Source organism: Somniosus microcephalus, chromosome 28 (genome assembly GCF_052327205.1).
Source record: "Somniosus microcephalus isolate GS21.2 chromosome 28, FLI_Smic_1.0, whole genome shotgun sequence".
Lineage (NCBI taxonomy): Eukaryota > Metazoa > Chordata > Chondrichthyes > Squaliformes > Somniosidae > Somniosus > Somniosus microcephalus.
In genome coordinates this window covers 11,139,244-11,158,263 of record NC_141014.1, presented here as the reverse complement: position 1 = coordinate 11,158,263, position 19,020 = coordinate 11,139,244, and the positions used below count along the sequence as shown (strand labels likewise).

Sequence of the window (19,020 nt, the reverse complement as noted above, 5' to 3'; positions counted from 1 at the left end):
GATGTGCGGGTTAGGGTGATTGGCTATGATAAATTGACCCTTAGTGTTAGGGGGATTAAATACGTGGGGTTACGGGGATAGGGTGGGATATGTGTTGGTGTAGGGGTTACGGGGATCGGGTGGGATATGTGTCGGTGCAGGCTCGATGGGCCGAAATGGCCTCTATCTGCACTGTGGGGTTTCTGTGATTCTGTGATGATCTTATTGAATGGCGGAGCAGGCTTGAAGGGTCGAATGGCCGACTCCTGCTCCTATTTCTTATGTTCTTTCAAGGAACCGGCACCGGTACGATGGGCCGAATGGCTGCCTTCCGTGCTGTATTATTCTATGATTCTATGTTCTGTGCTGGCTTAGCTGGTGTCAATCTGGGCAGTAGTAGGGCACTACAATTGGTCTCGGCACCCCAGGCTCAGGAGGGCAGTCGACCAGGCCGCCACTCCTAATTGCTATCTGACTCCTAATGGAGGTCGGAAGAGGACAATATTGGGGCTCAGCTGGCCTGCTCGCTGTCTTACACATGTCAATAATGGCCACTCGGGCAAAGTACCAGACGATGCCCATGGAACCACAGCAATAAGCCAGTTGCCCCCCTCCCCCGGGGCTAGCAATTGGCACGGAAGAGGGGAAAATAAAAGCCATGTGTTCCTGTAATGCAAACTGCTAACTAAGTTATTGTACACCTTTCCTAGGGAGACCATGCGAGAAGTTCTGCATCTCCTTCGGAATACTGGGAATCCTCAGGTGGAATACATAATCCGTACCTTAAAGAAATGGGCCAAAGACAACCGAGTAGCTGTGTAAAGGTGGAGCGGGGGAAGGACCAGCGACCAGGCTGATAGTCAGTGTGGAGCTGCTGCCTTTGGTGGGCGAATTCATGTTCTCTCACTGACACTTTTTTAAAAATTTGTTCATGGGACGTGGGCGTCACTGGCAAGGCCAGCGTTTATTGCCCATCCCGAGTTGCCCTTGAGAAGGTGGTGGTGAGCCGCCTTCTTGAACCGCTGCAGTCCGTGTGAGTAGTTATTACACAGCCCCGACAGAGAGCTCTCGCGATGCGATGCGGCCCTCTGTGGAAGACACTTGCTCGTTTCCCGCAGACTCCAATTAATCTTCGACCAAATTTGAAACCACCCGTGTGACACAATTTTTATTCCACTTGTTACTCGGCCTCACTCAAATGCTTCAACATCTGCATCAAATCAGGCAGCTACCTACTGCATACTAACCATTATCCGATTGTATTATTCTCCACGCCCGTTCAGCTGAACAGAGGAACGATGCAGGGCAGCAGTGGATGTGGGCTGGAGCAGTGTTCTAGTTCTCGAGCAAAAGTGGCTTCATAACGTACAAAAGCCCTTTAACGCCTGTTGTGGAAACGGTGTCCCCCTCACCCTACCCCACCACGTAAAGCCGCACTGGTATTTGTCCTCCGCTCATTGCTCTCCTGTCCTGCTCCTGTGTTGTCATGAGGCTTGTCTATAAGCCAGTGTTGCGCGGTGAGCAAGAATGTAGTTTAATACCAAATATGGCAGCAGAACATTTGCCTCAGCGGCGACATGCCCATAAGTAGATCGGATACAGCTCTCCCCGCCCTGGTGGTTCCCCGCCCATAGAATTCCTGCCGGGAAGAGCTCTAGGCAGCGGCAAGGCCCCTCCCAGCAGGAAGGGATCCTCGAAGCATTGGGCAACACCCGTGCTGTGCTCAGTCACTTTTGGTTATAAAGCAGCACCCGGGAGCAGGTTGTTGCTCAGGGCTGGGGAATAGTGAATGGTGCAGGGGAACCGTCCAGTGCCCTGCGCTGGAAAGTGTGCGTGTATGCATATCGGGTGAGAACCGGGTCAGGCTTGGCCGTGTTGTCCCCCCGTGGTGGAATAGCCTGCAGACGCTCGCCATCGAGGCTCAGATGTAAAGAACGGTTATTTGCGTGAGGTGCCAGAGGGTGTTCTGTGCCCGGGGGACCGTACCCTAGCAACAGTCCGCACCTCGGAGAGGACATTCTCACACAGAAAAATTCTCTTTAAGAAAATATTTTTGGGTTAATAGCAACCTTTTCTAGAAACACTACAGTTCTGTTACTGGTATTCTGCTTCCATGTTTGTTTTTACACACCTCTTGTATAATTAATACATTTAGAAACAAATATTTGTAAATTATTTTGTGTAAATAAAGCATTTCTTTCTACCACGTTGTTCTTTTTACTGGCAGAGCTAGGTATGTTTCATTCTGAGTGGGTTCTGTAACTGCTCCTGCAGTTTGATCCCAATGGGATGGAGCAGTAGTTTACACACGTTCTCCCTCTCTCTCTCTCTGCCTCGAGGGTTTAATTGATTCAAAATGTTTATTTGCCCGTTGAGAGAGAATGTCGGGCATTTTATTCAAAGAAACTTGCTTAGTGAGGAAAAGACTCTTGTTCTGGGGTGTGAGAAGCTGCCTGGACCAGATATGTCTGATTGGCAGCTCTCGGTTCTTGAGTCAACTATATGCTTAATTTTTTTTAAATGGTGCGAAGCGAGTGATGGTGCAAATCCCTTCAACTGATCTTCCCACTGCTACTGAAGGAACACTGAAATTATTACACATAACCGTGTACATCGAATCTAAAAGAGGCTTGTGTGGAGCATAAAGAAGAATGAGAGGGGATCTCATTGAAACGTATAAACTTCTGACGGGGCTAGACAGACTGGATGTAGGGAGGATGTTTCCCCTGGCTGGGGGGGTCTAGAACGAGGGGTCACAGTCTCAGGATACGGGGTAGGACATTTAGGACTGAGATGCGGAGAAATTTCTTCACTCAGGGTGGTAAACCTGTGGAATTCTCTACCACAGAAGGCCAAGTCACTGAATATATTTAAGAAGGAGATAGATAGACTTCTAGTGGGAATATGGTATTGAGATAGAGGATCAGCCATGATCATATTGAATGGCAGAGCAGGCTCGAATGGCCGACTCCTGCTCCTATTTTTCTATGTTTCTAAACACCAGCACAGACCAGCTGAGCCGAAAGGCCGGTTTCTGTGCTGTAACCTCTGTAGTTCTATGCTTCTAGATATATTTCTTTGTTGTTGGTAGTTTGGACTGAAATGCATCACCTGCCAGTGGGGCACTTTCCTTCCTATCGTAGAGATCGCGGGGGGGGGGGGGGAAATTCAGTATCGCCCCGTTTAGGGCGCCATTATCGGCCATGCGCAAAGTTTAGCGCCTGCCGCTAATTATCGCCTCCGACAGCAAATTTGGCTTTTATCGCCCCTCAAATCAATCAAAATCACAGAAACCTCACAGTACAGATAGAGGCCATTTCGGCCCATCGAGCCTGCACCAACACATATCCCACCCGATCCCCGTAACCCCTACACCAACACATATCCCACCCTATCCCTGTAACCCCACGTATTTAATCCCCCTAACACTAAGGGTCAATTTTTATCATGGCCAATCAACCTAACCCCGCACATCTTTGGACTGTGGGAGGAAACCGGAGCACCCGGAGAAAACCCACGCAAACACGGGGAGAATGTGCAAACTCCACACAGACAGTCACCCGAGGCCGGATTCGAACCCGGGTCCCTGGCGCTGTGAGGCAACAGTGCTAACCACTATGCCACCGTGCTCCCCTGGAGGTGATTGGAGCGCTAAATCAGGCGCTTCACACCTGTCTTAAGGCGCAAAGGTCGAGGATCGAGGCGCTACCTCAGAGCGCTAGCGAAGCAAGGAAGGGCAAATCAAAATAAACCTGCAAAGTGCTGCTCAGTACTCAAAACTCCTTCACACAGCGTTGAATCTCTCCAGAAGTCTCTCTCTCTCTCTCTGAATGCGTGGTGCAAAAATGTCACCGACAAAAAAAGGCAGGAAGCGGTCGCCTTTAAATAGCGCTCCCCTAGTCCCTTTCTGACAGCATAACGCTCCCCTCAACCTGTCATTGCTAGGGGCAAGCGGTAAGGCAGGGGGCACCACTCAATATCCGGTCTGGGGCGCTAACGGGACGTTGCGCACTCGACTGACGTCACAATCTGCCGGCGCAGGAGATCGTGGCGGTAGTGTTTAGTGCCGCCGCAAAATGTCTAGTTAATTTCGCGAGCGGCGCAAACATCGCTGCACCCGGGCGCTAGTTGCTTTGCGCCCCATTAGCACCCTCTTAAGGTGCTAATGGGAGGTGCAAACAACTGACTTTTTTCCCCCAGGAGTATATGATGGACATCCTGCACTATATCCAGTGTAAGCCAGCGCTAGATTATTGGGCCTGAGGCGCGGCTCATTCCATTGACTAAGCGTGTACGGCTATGTTTTGGTTCATAAGCGGCGTGAGCTGCTTATGGAAGCTGCCTTGTCCAGTGATGACATGCAAAGAGCCTTGGTTGGTTGCCCAATTCATGACTATTATCTTCTGGACTCTTTCCCAATCGACCCCACGATCTCTATAGCCTCCTCCAACCCCCTGTCAATCAAACAGTTCCATAATAAATATAACTCTGAACCCCTTTCTGGACCAAGAATTGTAGCATCTCCATGATGCCCACAAATGTCACCCGGTGATTGACAAGGAAGCGGGGCTCTCTCATAGCCTTAAACTTTTAATTGGGTACGGTAGTGCAGTGGGTATGTTACTGGACTAACAATCCAGTGGCCGGGACTAACAATCCAGCGAACATGAGTTCAAATCCCATCATGGCAGTTTGAGAATTTGAATTCAGTTTTTTTTTAAGAAAAGAAGCTGGTGTCAGTAAAAGTGACCATGAAGCTGTCGGATTGTCATAAAAACCCAACTGATGGCCCTTTAGGGAAGGAAATCTGCCTTCTTTATCCGGTCTGGCCTATATGTGACTCCAGACCCACATCAATATGGTTGACTCTGAAGTGGCCCAGCAAGCCATTCAGTTGTAGCAAACTACTTTAAGAAGGAGGCCCAGCACCACCACCTTGGATAGGCAAGAACTACCGGCCTTGTCAGCAATGCCCACATCCCAGTAATTATTGGAGGGAAAACCCACCTGAGTCTGTTTCTCAATGTCAGACTCGCTGTTCCTGAATTTAATCATTTCACTTGGATGGCGCATAATCTGATCGGCACAAGACTTTTTTGTGGTTAATTTAACCTGGAGGTAATGCTGTGAATAGTAGTTGGTATTTTTTTTTTTTTTTTTTTAAGTCCCTCCAATTGACTGCTGCCAAGGCGTCGCTGCAATGAAACAAAAGCAAAATACTGCAGATGCTGGAAATCTGAAACAAAAGCAGAAAATGCTGGAAATACTCGGCAGCGTCTGCCGAGAGAGAAACAGAGTTTACGTTTCAAGTTGATGACCCTGCGTCAGAACTGGAAAATGGTACAGATGAACCGCTTTTAAATGAGTACAGAGCCAGGGACTAGGAGGCAGGAAAACAATTAATAAAAATGAATTTGTTTGCCTGTACAGGAATGTGCACAGCATCTGGAACAAAATGGGAAAACTGAGGCAATAATCCGTAGCAGGGAACCAGGTGTAGTAGGGATAACTGAAACATGGCTACATAAAGAACAAAACCAGCAGTTAAATATTGCGGGTTATAACATATTTAGAAAAGATAGGGAAGGAAGAAGCGGGTACTAATTAGAGGTAACATAACAGCAGTAGAAAAACTATCATTAAGATAAAAACAATTCATATGGATTGAGTGAAAAGACAAGAATGGATTGATCATGCAAAGGGAACATCTAGGCAATAGCGATCACAACATAAGGTTTAAGATAATGATTGAGAAAGACACAAGTAAGACAAAGACCAAAGTATTAGATTGGAAAAAACTAATTTATAGGATGAGACTGGAGCTAGGGAAGATAAACTGGGGAAAAATTGACAAACAAAGAAATAGAACAGCACTGAGCAATATTTAAAAAGGTGATCAATAGAGTTCAGGAGAAATTTATTCTGCTTAAAAAAAAAGAGCAAACTAACCAATAATGAAACACCATGGATGAATAAAGCGATAAGGGCAAAATTTAACCTAAAGAAAAAGGCATATACTAAGTAATATAGATAATAAAGGAGAGGTTAACAAAAGAGAATAAGAGTTACGGAAAGAAGTTTAAAAAAAATGAGGGCGGCAAAGAGCAACTAAGAAATTAAATTATCAAGGAATATAAAAAATATATATATTCTACAGACACATGAATAACAAAAGTAAAATCTGGGTCGGGATAGGACCACTAAAGGATGCACAAGATAAATTCTCAGTTAATGACAGCGAAATGGCAGAAATATTGAATAATTACTTTGCCTCAGTATTTACCAGCGAGACTAATAGGGTGGACATGACATTGAAAGAAGAAATCACAAAAGTTGGAAAGGGGGGAGATAATTGATAAACTAGTCAAACTTAGAGAGCATAAAACCCCTGGTCCGGATGGATTGCATCTGTGCATATTAGAAGAAGCTAGGGAAGAGATAGCAGAATCACTATTATATGGACGGCTAATGTCCTATATTTAAAAAGTGAGATAGAACAAATCCAGGGATCTATAGACCAGTTAGCTTAACATCGGTGCTAGAAAAGGTAATGGAATTTTTACTCAAATATGTAATAGAAAAACTTCTAGAATGGCATGGATGTCAAAAGGGAAGGTCATGCTTGACCAACCTTACTGAATTCTTTGAAGGATTAACAGAAAAAGTAGACGAGGGTAATGTAGTAGATGCAATATATTTGGATTTTCAAAAGGCCTGTGATAAGGTGGAGGGCGGGAGTAATTTTAAATGACGAAAGTCAAAAGGAGGTGACAATGAGACAAAGACCAAAGTATTAGATCTCCCACATGGCAGCTGTCTTTCACTTTGCCAGCGCATTTCACACTTCATCTAGAGCCATTGTTTGTTTCGTTACCTGTCCTATTACTATCTCGTCTCACCTTGAATATCTCTTAATGTCTCTTCTTTCAACCACTCCCCCATTTCCCAGCCCCCAAACTGCCTTTTAATCTTTTCATTTCCTGCCTTTTTTCTCAGTTCTGACGAAGGGTTTCGACCTGAAACGTTGACTCTGTTTCTCTCTCCACGGATGTTGACTGGCCTGCTGAGTTTTTCCAGCGTTTTCTGTTGACAGTGAGACAAGTTTAGTAACAAAGGATGGGTTCGGAGGAGGTATGAATGGTTACAGAAGAATAGCAGAAGGGGAGGGGAGGGAAGCATGGAAAATCTGGCAAAGAGGAGACAGCTCCCATGGCCTGGGAATGTGGCAGGAGGAAGGCAGGTAGACCCCAGGGTACCCTGCGAATGCCTTCACTCACATTGCATATACAGCAGCAACACAAGAGCTGCTGCAGCTTCCTCTCACTGTTCTGTTTCAGTCCAAATGGTCACACATACTGCTTCACCTAACTGTGACACTATCTCCCAGGCAGTGTCATAGCAACATACAGGCCATCTGGCTGCTTCCATAGTCCACAGATGTACTATATTCTTATCTCAGCCACCTCTTTCTCTGAAACCGTGCAGTTTCCTCTTGAACTTGTCATCACCAGGAGCCCTGTCTCTTGTTCGAAGTTCAATCCACAGGGTCAACCAGCACTGAGCTAGGGAGTGTGCACTGGGCTGTAGAATATCTGTGACTCACTGGTTACAGGTGCAGTTTCTCCAAAGCAAGCAACAGGCTCGATCGTGAGGTGTCTGTCCTTGTAAGGAGAGAGATTAGGAGGAATTTCGGTATCATACAGCACAGAAGGAGGCCATTCGGTCCATTGTGCCTGTGGCGGCTCTCTGAAAGAGCTATCCAATTAGTCCTACTTCCCTGCTCTTGCCCCATAGCCCTGCAAATTTTTCATTTTTAACTATTTACTCAATTCCCTTACGAAAGTTACTATTGAATCTGCTTCCACCACCGTTTCAGGCAGTGTATTCCAGATCACAACAACTCACTGCATAAAAAAAAAATTCATCTCCCCCAGCTTTTTTGATAATTATCTTAAATCTGTGTGGTGGTCTTAGCCTGCTTCGTATTTCTCCCCTGTCTGATCCCTCCTATTTCTGACCTACTCATTAATTTAATGCTGTTTGTCTCTCCCACTCCTCTGTGCACCTGGTTTCTGCTCTCGGATGCTTCACCCTGGTTCCCCACCCCGCCATTCTATTAGATTATGGCTGATCTGTACCTCAATTCCATTTACCCGCCTTTTCTCCATAACCATTGATACTTGTACCCAACAAAAATCTATCAATCTCAGTCTTGAAAACTCCAGTTGACCCACAGCCTTTTGGGGGAGAGAGTTCCAGATTTCTACTGCCCTTTGTGTGAAAAAGTGCTTCTTGATTTCGCTCCTTAACGGCCTAGCTCGAATTTTATGATTATGTCCCCTCGCTCTTGGTTTCCCCACCAGAAGAAACAGTTTCTCTGTATCTACCCTATCGAATCCTTTTAACACCTCTGGTTAGGCCACAACTGGAGTATTACGTCCAGTTCTGGTCACCACTTCTTTAGGAAGGATGTGAAGGCCCTTGAGAGGGTGCAGAGGAGATTTACCAGAATGGTTCTGGGGATGGGGGAATCTTAGCTACAAGGACAGGTTGGAGAAGCTGGATTTGTTTTCATTAGAGCAAAGGAGGTTGACGGATGATTTGATAGAGGTGTACAAGACTACGACGGGTTTGGATAGGCTAGACCGGGAAAGGCTGTTCCCACTAGTTGATGGTACAAGGACCAGGGGACACAGATTTAAGGTTTTGGGCAAGAGATACAGAGGGGGATGTGAGGAAAAACTTTTTTACACAGCGAGTGGTGATGACCTGGAACTCGCATCCGACAGAAATGGTGGAAGCGGAAACACTCAATGTTTTCAAGGGGAGACTGGATAGGCCCTTGAGGGAAATAAACTTGCAGGGCTACAGGGAGAGAGCGGGGGAATGGGACTGACTGGACTGCTCTACAGAGAGCTGGCACGGACTCGATGGGCCGAATGGCCTCCTGTGCCGTTATGACTCTATGAGAGCACCCCTCAATCTTCTAAACTCAAGGGAATACAAGCCTAGTCTGTGCAGCCTGTCCTCATAATTTAACCCTTTTATTCCCGGTATCATTCTGGTGAATCTTTGCTGCACCCGCCGCTATATCCTTCCTGAGGTGCGGTGCCCAGAAGTGAATGCAATGCTCCAGATGGGGTCTGAACAAGTTTGGTCAGTTTGGTTGAGCTGCATTTGTAGTAACCAATTGTAGTCAGTAACCAAGAGGCCCCCTATCTAAAGCCAGGGTTGTACCTGATCCTTTCTGCAACCAAGTGTCTAAGAGAAACCTAAGCCACTTGATAGTTTTGGGCCAGCTTAGAGTAATACGGCCCCTGCCTTGTGTACAAGAGTCTACTCGCTTATCACCTTGCCTGCTGTATTCTGGCTTGGCAGGTATAGCGCAGGTTCCACTGGGGTATGAATGGACTTGGTGTATGTAAGGATTTCGGTACAGTCAGCCCCAGTGCTTGGTATTTCGGTCCTGTGAGAAACTCCTCTTTGTGTCAATAAATGTACTTTCAAAAATGACCTGTACCCGGCCCAGCTTCTCTTGTACTTCACATCTGAAAAATAATCGAGGAATATGCACCATTTAAAAGAATGAAAAAGCTTGGATTTATACAGTGCTTTTCACAAGTAAGGATGTCCCAAAGCGCTTTACAGCCAATTAAGTACTTTTGGAGTGTAGTCACTGTTGTAATGTAGGAAACGTGGCACACAATTGTGCACAGCAAGCTCCCACAAACAGCAATGTGATAATGACCAGATAATCTGCTTTTAGTGACGTTGATTGAGGGATAAATATTGCCCAGGACACCGGGGATAACTCCCCTGCTCTTCTTCGAAGTAGTGCCATGGGATCTTTTACATCCACCCGAGAGAGCAGATGGGATGCCTCGGCTTAACGTCTTATCCGAAAGACGCACATCTGGCAGCGCAGCACTCCCTCAGTACTGCACTGGCGCGTAAAGCCTAAAAGTCTCTGGAGTGGGGCTTGAACCCACAACTCAGAGGCAATAATGCTGCCCACTGTGTGCAGACTCGCTGCCACGTTTCCTACATTACAACCGTGACCACACTTCAAAAGTATTTCATTGGCTGTAAAGCGCTTTGGGGCTCAGGTTGTGCCCGGCGCTATGTAAATGCAAGTCTTTATCTTGCAACAACTCATTGGGTGGCTCCAAGTTTTCTCCCCTCCGCGAAGGCTTACTGGAGTCAAGTCCACTCCGAGCCCCATTGCAACTGAGGCTCCACAGGCCATGACATCACTACACAGTTGATTGACAAGTGACGTCACAAGTGACGTCAACGCTGCGATGACGCAACGTGACGTCAGCACGCAAGGTCACGACGTGACGCACAAGATGGCGGCGCTGGTGCGGGCTCGGTGAGGGGAGGGATCGATCGCGCTCGCAGCGACCCAGCGGCCAGGCGCCGGCCCCAGGCCCCCGGCCATGAGCGAAGCCCGGAGGGTGGCCTTCAACACCGTGCCCGCGTCTCCGGCCGCCGCCAAGAAGAAGCGGGGCGAGCTGGGCAACGTGCGGTTCGGCCTGCGGCTGAGCGAGCCGAGCGACCGGAGCCACACCGAGTACAACTACAGCGAGCTGCTGCGGGAGGCCAAGGTAAGCGGGGCCGGGGGAGGCTGGCACTGGGCAGCGAGGGACCCCGTGAGACCCCCCTCACCCCCAATCCTCAACATCCCTCACCCACTCTTACACCCCTACAGACCCCCCATCACACTCCCCTCAACCCCTCATCACACTCCCCTCACCCCCCATCACACTCCCCTCAACCCCCCCATCACACTCCCCTCAACCCCCCCATCACACTCCCCTCAACCCCCCCATCACACTCCCCTCAACCCCCCCATCACACTCCCCTCAACCCCCCCATCACACTCCCCTCAACCCCCCCACACACTCCCCTCAACCCCCCCATCACACTCCCCTCAACCCCCCCATCACACTCCCCTCAACCCCCCCATCACACTCCCCTCAACCCCCCCATCACACTCCCCTCAACCCCCCCATCACACTCCCCTCAACCCCCCCCATCACACTCCCCTCAACCCCCCCCATCACACACCCCTCAACCCCCCCATCACACTCCCCTCAACCCAACCCCCCCATCACACTCCCCTCAACCCCCCCATCACACTCCCCTCAACCCCCCCCATCACACTCCCCCTCAACCCCCCCCACCATCACACTCCCCTCAACCCCCCCATCACACTCCCCTCAACCCCCCCATCACACTCCCCTCAACCCCCCCATCACACTCCCCTCAACCCCCCCATCACCACACTCCCCTCAACCCCCCCATCACACTCCCCTCAACCCCCCCATCACACTCCCCTCAACCCCCCCATCACACTCCCCTCAACCCCCCCATCACACTCCCCTCAACCCCCCCATCACACTCCCCTCAACCCCCCCATCACACTCCCCTCAACCCCCCATCACACTCCCCTCAACCCCCCCATCACACTCCCCTCAACCCCCCCATCACACTCCCCTCACCCCCCATCACACTCCCCTCAACCCCCCCCATCACACTCCCCCAACCCCCCCCATCACACTCCCCTCAACCCCCCCATCACACTCCCCTCAACCCCCCCCATCACACTCCCCTCAACCCCCCCATCACACTCCCCTCAACCCCCCCATCACACTCCCCTCAACCCCCCCATCACACTCCCCTCAACCCCCCCCCATCACACTCCCCTCAACCCCCCCATCACACTCCCCTCAACCCCCCATCACACTCCCCTCAACCCCCCCATCACACACCCCTCAACCCCCCATCACACTCCCCCTCAACCCCCCCATCACACTCCCCTCAACCCCCCCATCACACTCCCCTCAACCCCCCCATCACACTCCCCTCAACCCCCCCATCACACTCCCCTCAACCCCCCCATCACACTCCCCTCAACCCCCCCCATCACACTCCCCCTCAACCCCCCATCACACTCCCCCCCAACCCCCCCCATCACACCCCCCAACCCCCCCATCACACTCCCCCAACCCCCCCATCACACTCCCCCAACCCCCCATCACACTCCCCCAACCCCCCCATCACACTCCCCCAACCCCCCCCATCACACTCCCCCAACCCCCCCATCACACACCCCCCCAACCCCCCCATCACACTCCCCAACCCCCCCATCACACTCCCCCAACCCCCCATCACACTCCCCCCACCCCCCCATCACACTCCCCCCAACCCCCCCATCACACTCCCCCCAACCCCCCCATCACACTCCCCCCCCAACCCCCCCCTCACACCCACCCCCCCAACCCCCCCCATCACACTCCCCCCAACCCCCCCCCACCCCCCCCACCCCCCCACCCCCCCCCCACCCCCCCACCCCCCCCCCCCCCCACCCCCCCCCCCCCAACCCCCCCCCCCCCCCCCCCCCCACCCCCCCCCCCCCCCACCCACCCCACCCCCCCACCCCCCCCACCCCCCCCCCCCCCACCCCCCCCCCCACCCACCCCCCACCCCCCCCCCCCCCACCCCCCCCCCCCCCCCCACCCACCCCCCCCCCACCCACCCACCCCCCCCACCCCCACCCCCCCACCCCCACCCCACCCCCCCACCCCCCCCCACCCCACCCCCCCCCCCCCCCCCCACCCCCCCCCCCACCCCCCCCACCCCCCCCCACCCCCCCCCCCACCCCCACCCCCCACCCCCCCCCCCACCCCCACCCCCCCCCACCCCCCACCCCCCCCCACCCCACCCCCCCACCCCCCCCCCCACCCCCCCCCCCCCCCCCACCCCACCCCCCCACCCCCCCCCCACCCCCCCCCCCACCCCCACCCCCCCCCCCACCCCCCACCCCCCCCCCCCACACCCCCACCCCCACACTCCCCCCCCCCAACCCCCCCCACACCCACTCCCCCCCAACCCCCCCATCACACTCCCCCCCACCCCCCCCATCACACTCCCCCCAACCCCCCCCATCACACTCCCCCCAACCCCCCCATCACACTCCCCCCCAACCCCCCCCATCACACTCCCCCCAACCCCCCCCATCACACTCCCCCCCAACCCCCCATCACACTCCCCCCAACCCCCCCCATCACACTCCCCCCAACCCCCCCCATCACACTCCCCCCCAACCCCCCCCATCACACTCCCCCCAACCCCCCCATCACACTCCCCCCAACCCCCCCCATCACACTCCCCCCAACCCCCCAACCCCCCCCCTCCACACCCCCCCAACCCCCCCCATCACACTCCCCCCAACCCCCCCATCACACTCCCCCCAACCCCCCCATCACACTCCCCCCAACCCCCCCATCACACTCCCCCCAACCCCCCCATCACACTCCCCCCAACCCCCCCATCACACTCCCCCCAACCCCCCCATCACACTCCCCCCAACCCCCCCCATCACACTCCCCCCCAACCCCCCCATCACACTCCCCCCCAACCCCCCCATCACACTCCCCCCCAACCCCCCCCCATCACACTCCCCCCAACCCCCCCCATCACACTCCCCCCAACCCCCCCATCACACTCCCCACCCCCCATCGCACTCCCCCCAACCCCCCCCATCGCACTCCCCCCAACCCCCCCATCGCACTCCCCCCAACCCCCCCATCGCACTCCCCCCCAACCCCCCCATCGCACTCCCCCCAACCCCCCCATCGCACTCCCCCCCAACCCCCCCATCGCACTCCCCCAACCCCCCATCGCACTCCCCCCAACCCCCCCATCGCACTCCCCCCAACCCCCCATCGCACTCCCCCCAACCCCCCCATCGCACTCCCCCCAACCCCCCCCCATCGCACTCCCCCCAACCCCCCATCGCACTCCCCCCCAACCCCCCCCATCGCACTCCCCCCAACCCCCCCATCGCACTCCCCCCAACCCCCCCATCGCACTCCCCCCCAACCCCCCCATCGCACTCCCCCCAACCCCCCATCGCACTCCCCCCCATCGCCTCCCCAACCCCCCATCGCACTCCCCCCCAACCCCCCATCGCACTCCCCCCCAACCCCCCCATCGCACTCCCCCCAACCCCCCCATCGCACTCCCCCCCAACCCCCCCATCGCACTCCCCCCAACCCCCCCATCGCACTCCCCCCCAACCCCCCCCATCGCACTCCCCCCAACCCCCCCCATCGCACTCCCCCCCAACCCCCCCATCGCACTCCCCCCAACCCCCCCATCGCACTCCCCCCAACCCCCCCATCGCACTCCCCCCCCCAACCCCCCCCATCGCACTCCCCCCAACCCCCCCATCGCACTCCCCCCAACCCCCCCATCGCACTCCCCCCCAACCCCCCCATCGCACTCCCCCCAACCCCCCCCATCGCACTCCCCCCAACCCCCCCATCGCACTCCCCCCAACCCCCCCATCGCACTCCCCCCAACCCCCCCATCGCACTCCCCCCAACCCCCCCATCGCACTCCCCCCAACCCCCCCATCGCACTCCCCCCAACCCCCCCATCGCACTCCCCCCAACCCCCCCATCGCACTCCCCCCCAACCCCCCCATCGCACTCCCCCCAACCCCCCCATCGCACTCCCCCCAACCCCCCCATCGCACTCCCCCCAACCCCCCCATCGCACTCCCCCCAACCCCCCCATCGCACTCCCCCCAACCCCCCCATCGCACTCCCCCCAACCCCCCCATCGCACTCCCCCCAACCCCCCCATCGCACTCCCCCCCCAACCCCCCCCATCGCACTCCCCCCAACCCCCCCATCGCACTCCCCCCAACCCCCCCATCGCACTCCCCCCAACCCCCCCATCGCACTCCCCCCAACCCCCCCATCGCACTCCCCCCAACCCCCCCATCGCACTCCCCCCAACCCCCCCATCGCACTCCCCCCAACCCCCCCATCGCACTCCCCCCAACCCCCCCATCGCACTCCCCCCCAACCCCCCCCATCGCACTCCCCCCAACCCCCCCATCGCACTCCCCCCAACCCCCCCATCGCACTCCCCCCAACCCCCCCATCGCACTCCCCCCAACCCCCCCCATCGCACTCCCCCCAACCCCCCCATCGCACTCCCCCCAACCCCCCCCATCGCACTCCCCCCAACCCCCCCATCGCACTCCCCCCAACCCCCCCATCGCACTCCCCCCAACCCCCCCATCGCACTCCCCCCCAACCCCCCCATCGCACTCCCCCCAACCCCCCCATCGCACTCCCCCCAACCCCCCCATCGCACTCCCCCCAACCCCCCCATCGCACTCCCCCCAACCCCCCCATCGCACTCCCCCCCAACCCCCCCATCGCACTCCCCCCAACCCCCCCATCGCACTCCCCCCAACCCCCCATCGCACTCCCCCAACCCCCCCATCGCACTCCCCCCCAACCCCCCCATCGCACTCCCCCCAACCCCCCCATCGCACTCCCCCCAACCCCCCCCATCGCACTCCCCCCAACCCCCCCATCGCACTCCCCCCAACCCCCCCATCGCACTCCCCCCAACCCCCCCATCGCACTCCCCCCCAACCCCCCCATCGCACTCCCCCCAACCCCCCCATCGCACTCCCCCCAACCCCCCCATCGCACTCCCCCCAACCCCCCCATCGCACTCCCCCCCAACCCCCCCATCGCACTCCCCCCAACCCCCCCATCGCACTCCCCCCAACCCCCCCATCGCACTCCCCCCAACCCCCCCATCGCACTCCCCCCAACCCCCCCATCGCACTCCCCCCAACCCCCCCATCGCACTCCCCCCAACCCCCCCATCGCACTCCCCCCAACCCCCCCATCGCACTCCCCCCAACCCCCCCATCGCACTCCCCCCCAACCCCCCCATCGCACTCCCCCCAACCCCCCATCGCACTCCCCCCAACCCCCCCATCGCACTCCCCCCAACCCCCCCATCGCACTCCCCCCAACCCCCCCATCGCACTCCCCCCAACCCCCCCCATCGCACTCCCCCCAACCCCCCCATCGCACTCCCCCCAACCCCCCCATCGCACTCCCCCCAACCCCCCCATCGCACTCCCCCCAACCCCCCCATCGCACTCCCCCCAACCCCCCCATCGCACTCCCCCCCCAACCCCCCCATCGCACTCCCCCCAACCCCCCCATCGCACTCCCCCCAACCCCCCCATCGCACTCCCCCCAACCCCCCCATCGCACTCCCCCCAACCCCCCCATCGCACTCCCCCCCAACCCCCCCATCGCACTCCCCCCAACCCCCCCATCGCACTCCCCCCAACCCCCCCATCGCACTCCCCCCAACCCCCCCATCGCACTCCCCCCAAACCCCCCCATCGCACTCCCCTCACTCCCCCATCGCACTCCCCTCACTCCCCCATCGCACTCCCCTCACTCCCCCATCGCACTCCCCTCACTCCCCCATCGCACTCCACCCATCTCACTCCCCTCACTCCCCCATCTCACTCCCCTCACTCCCCCCATCTCACTCCCCCCCATCTCACTCCCCTCAACCCCCCCATCGCACTCCCCTCAACCCCCCCCATCGCACTCCCCTCAACCCCCCCATCGCACTCCCCTCAACCCCCCATCGCACTCCCCTCAACCCCCCATCGCACTCCCCCTCAACCCCCCATCGCACTCCCCTCAACCCCCCCCCATCGCACTCCCCTCAACCCCCCCATCGCACTCCCCCTCAACCCCCCCCCATCGCACTCCCCTCCAACCCCCCCATCGCACTCCCCTCAACCCCCCCCATCGCACTCCCCTCAACCCCCCCCATCGCACTCCCCTCAACCCCCCCCATCGCACTCCCCTCAACCCCCCCATCGCACTCCCCTCAACCCCCCCCATCGCACTCCCCTCAACCCCCCCATCGCACTCCCCTCAACCCCCCCCATCGCACTCCCCTCAACCCCCCCATCGCACTCCCCTCAACCCCCCCCATCGCACTCCCCTCAACCCCCCCCATCGCACTCCCCTCAACCCCCCCATCGCACTCCCCTCAACCCCCCCCATCGCACTCCCCTCAACCCCCCCCATCGCACTCCCCTCAACCCCCCCCATCGCACTCCCCCTCAACCCCCCCCATCGCACTCCCCTCAACCCCCCCCATCGCACTCCCCTCAACCCCCCCCATCGCACTCCCCTCAACCCCCCCCATCGCACTCCCCTCAACCCCCCCATCGCACTCCCCCTCAACCCCCCCCATCGCACTCCCCTCAACCCCCCCATCGCACTCCCCTCAACCCCCCCCATCGCACTCCCCTCAACCCCCCCATCGCACTCCCCTCAACCCCCCCCATCGCACTCCCCTCAACCCCCCCCATCGCACTCCCCTCAACCCCCCCCATCGCACTCCCCTCAACCCCCCCCATCGCACTCCCCCTCAACCCCCCCCCATCGCACTCCCCTCAACCCCCCCCATCGCACTCCCCTCAACCCCCCCATCGCACTCCCCTCAACCCCCCCATCGCACTCCCCTCAACCCCCCCCCATCGCACTCCCCTCAACCCCCCCCCATCGCACTCCCCTCAACCCCCCCCATCGCACTCCCCTCAACCCCCCCCATCGCACTCCCCTCAACCCCCCCCATCGCACTCCCCTCAACCCCCCCCATCGCACTCCCCTCAACCCCCCCATCGCACTCCCCTCAACCCCCCCCATCGCACTCCCCTCAACCCCCCCCATCGCACTCCCCTCAACCCCCCCCATCGCACTCCCCTCAACCCCCCCCATCGCACTCCCCTCAACCCCCCCCATCGCACTCCCCTCAACCCCCCCCATCGCACTCCCCTCAACCCCCCCCATCGCACTCCCCTCAACCCCCCCCATCGCACTCCCCTCAACCCCCCCCCATCGCACTCCCCTCAACCCCCCCCATCGCACTCCCCTCAACCCCCCCCCATCGCACTCCCCTCAACCCCCCCCATCGCACTCCCCTCAACCCCCCCCATCGCACTCCCCCTCAACCCCCCCCCATCGCACTCCCCTCAACCCCCCCATCGCACTCCCCTCAACCCCCCCCATCGCACTCCCCTCAACCCCCCCATCGCACTCCCCTCAACCCCCCCCATCGCACTCCCCTCAACCCCCCCATCGCACTCCCCTCAACCCCCCCCATCGCACTCCCCTCAACCCCCCCCATCGCACTCCCCTCAACCCCCCCCATCGCACTCCCCTCAACCCCCCCCATCGCACTCCCCTCAACCCCCCCCATCGCACTCCCCTCAACCCCCCCATCGCACTCCCCTCAACCCCCCCCATCGCACTCCCCTCAACCCCCCCCATCGCACTCCCCTCAACCCCCCCCATCGCACTCCCCTCAACCCCCCCCATCGCACTCCCCTCAACCCCCCCCATCGCACTCCCCTCAACCCCCCCCATCGCACTCCCCTCAACCCCCCCCATCGCACTCCCCTCAACCCCCCCCATCGCACTCCCCTCAACCCCCCCCATCGCACTCCCCTCAACCCCCCCCATCGCACTCCCCTCAACCCCCCCCATCGCACTCCCCTCAACCCCCCCCATCGCACTCCCCTCAACCCCCCCCATCGCACTCCCCTCAACCCCCCCCATCGCACTCCCCCTCAACCCCCCCCATCGCACTCCCCTCAACCCCCCCCATCGCACTCCCCTCAACCCCCCCATCGCACTCCCCTCAACCCCCCCCCATCGCACTCCCCTCAACCCCCCCCATCGCACTCCCCTCAACCCCCCCCATCGCACTCCCCTCAACCCCCCCCATCGCACTCCCCTCAACCCCCCCCATCGCACTCCCCCTCAACCCCCCCCCATCGCACTCCCCTCAACCCCCCCCATCGCACTCCCCTCAACCCCCCCCATCGCACTCCCCTCAACCCCCCCCATCGCACTCCCCTCAACCCCCCCCATCGCACTCCCCTCAACCCCCCCCATCGCACTCCCCCCCTCAACCCCCCCCCATCGCACTCCCCTCAACCCCCCCCATCGCACTCCCCTCAACCCCCCCCATCGCACTCCCCTCAACCCCCCCCATCGCACTCCCCTCAACCCCCCCCATCGCACTCCCCTCAACCCCCCCCATCGCACTCCCCTCAACCCCCCCCATCGCACTCCCCTCAACCCCCCCCATCGCACTCCCCTCAACCCCCCCCCATCGCAC

At 58.3% G+C, this 19,020-nt stretch overlaps 2 protein-coding genes across 7 annotated transcripts in view; both read left to right on the top strand.

Annotated features, from left to right (window-relative positions):
• Positions 1-2,182, top strand: part of ift56 (intraflagellar transport 56) — a 60,635-nt gene extending 58,453 nt beyond the window's left edge. The window contains exon 13 of the mRNA XM_085969475.1: positions 690-2,182. Coding sequence (XP_085825601.1) covers positions 690-801 — 112 coding nt within the window. The 3' untranslated portion in view covers positions 802-2,182. The remainder of the gene's footprint in view (positions 1-689) is intronic.
• Positions 2,183-10,299: 8,117 nt separating this feature from the next.
• Positions 10,300-19,020, top strand: part of LOC147098788 (ubinuclein-2-like) — a 106,305-nt gene continuing 97,584 nt past the window's right edge. For 5 of the 6 annotated variants that reach the window (XM_085969474.1, XM_085969472.1, XM_085969470.1 and 2 more), the window contains exon 1: positions 10,300-10,586. In XM_085969474.1, the coding sequence (XP_085825600.1) occupies positions 10,419-10,586 (168 nt within the window). In that variant the 5' untranslated portion in view covers positions 10,300-10,418. The remainder of the gene's footprint in view (positions 10,587-19,020) is intronic. The other variant, XM_085969471.1, reaches the window with a different exon arrangement.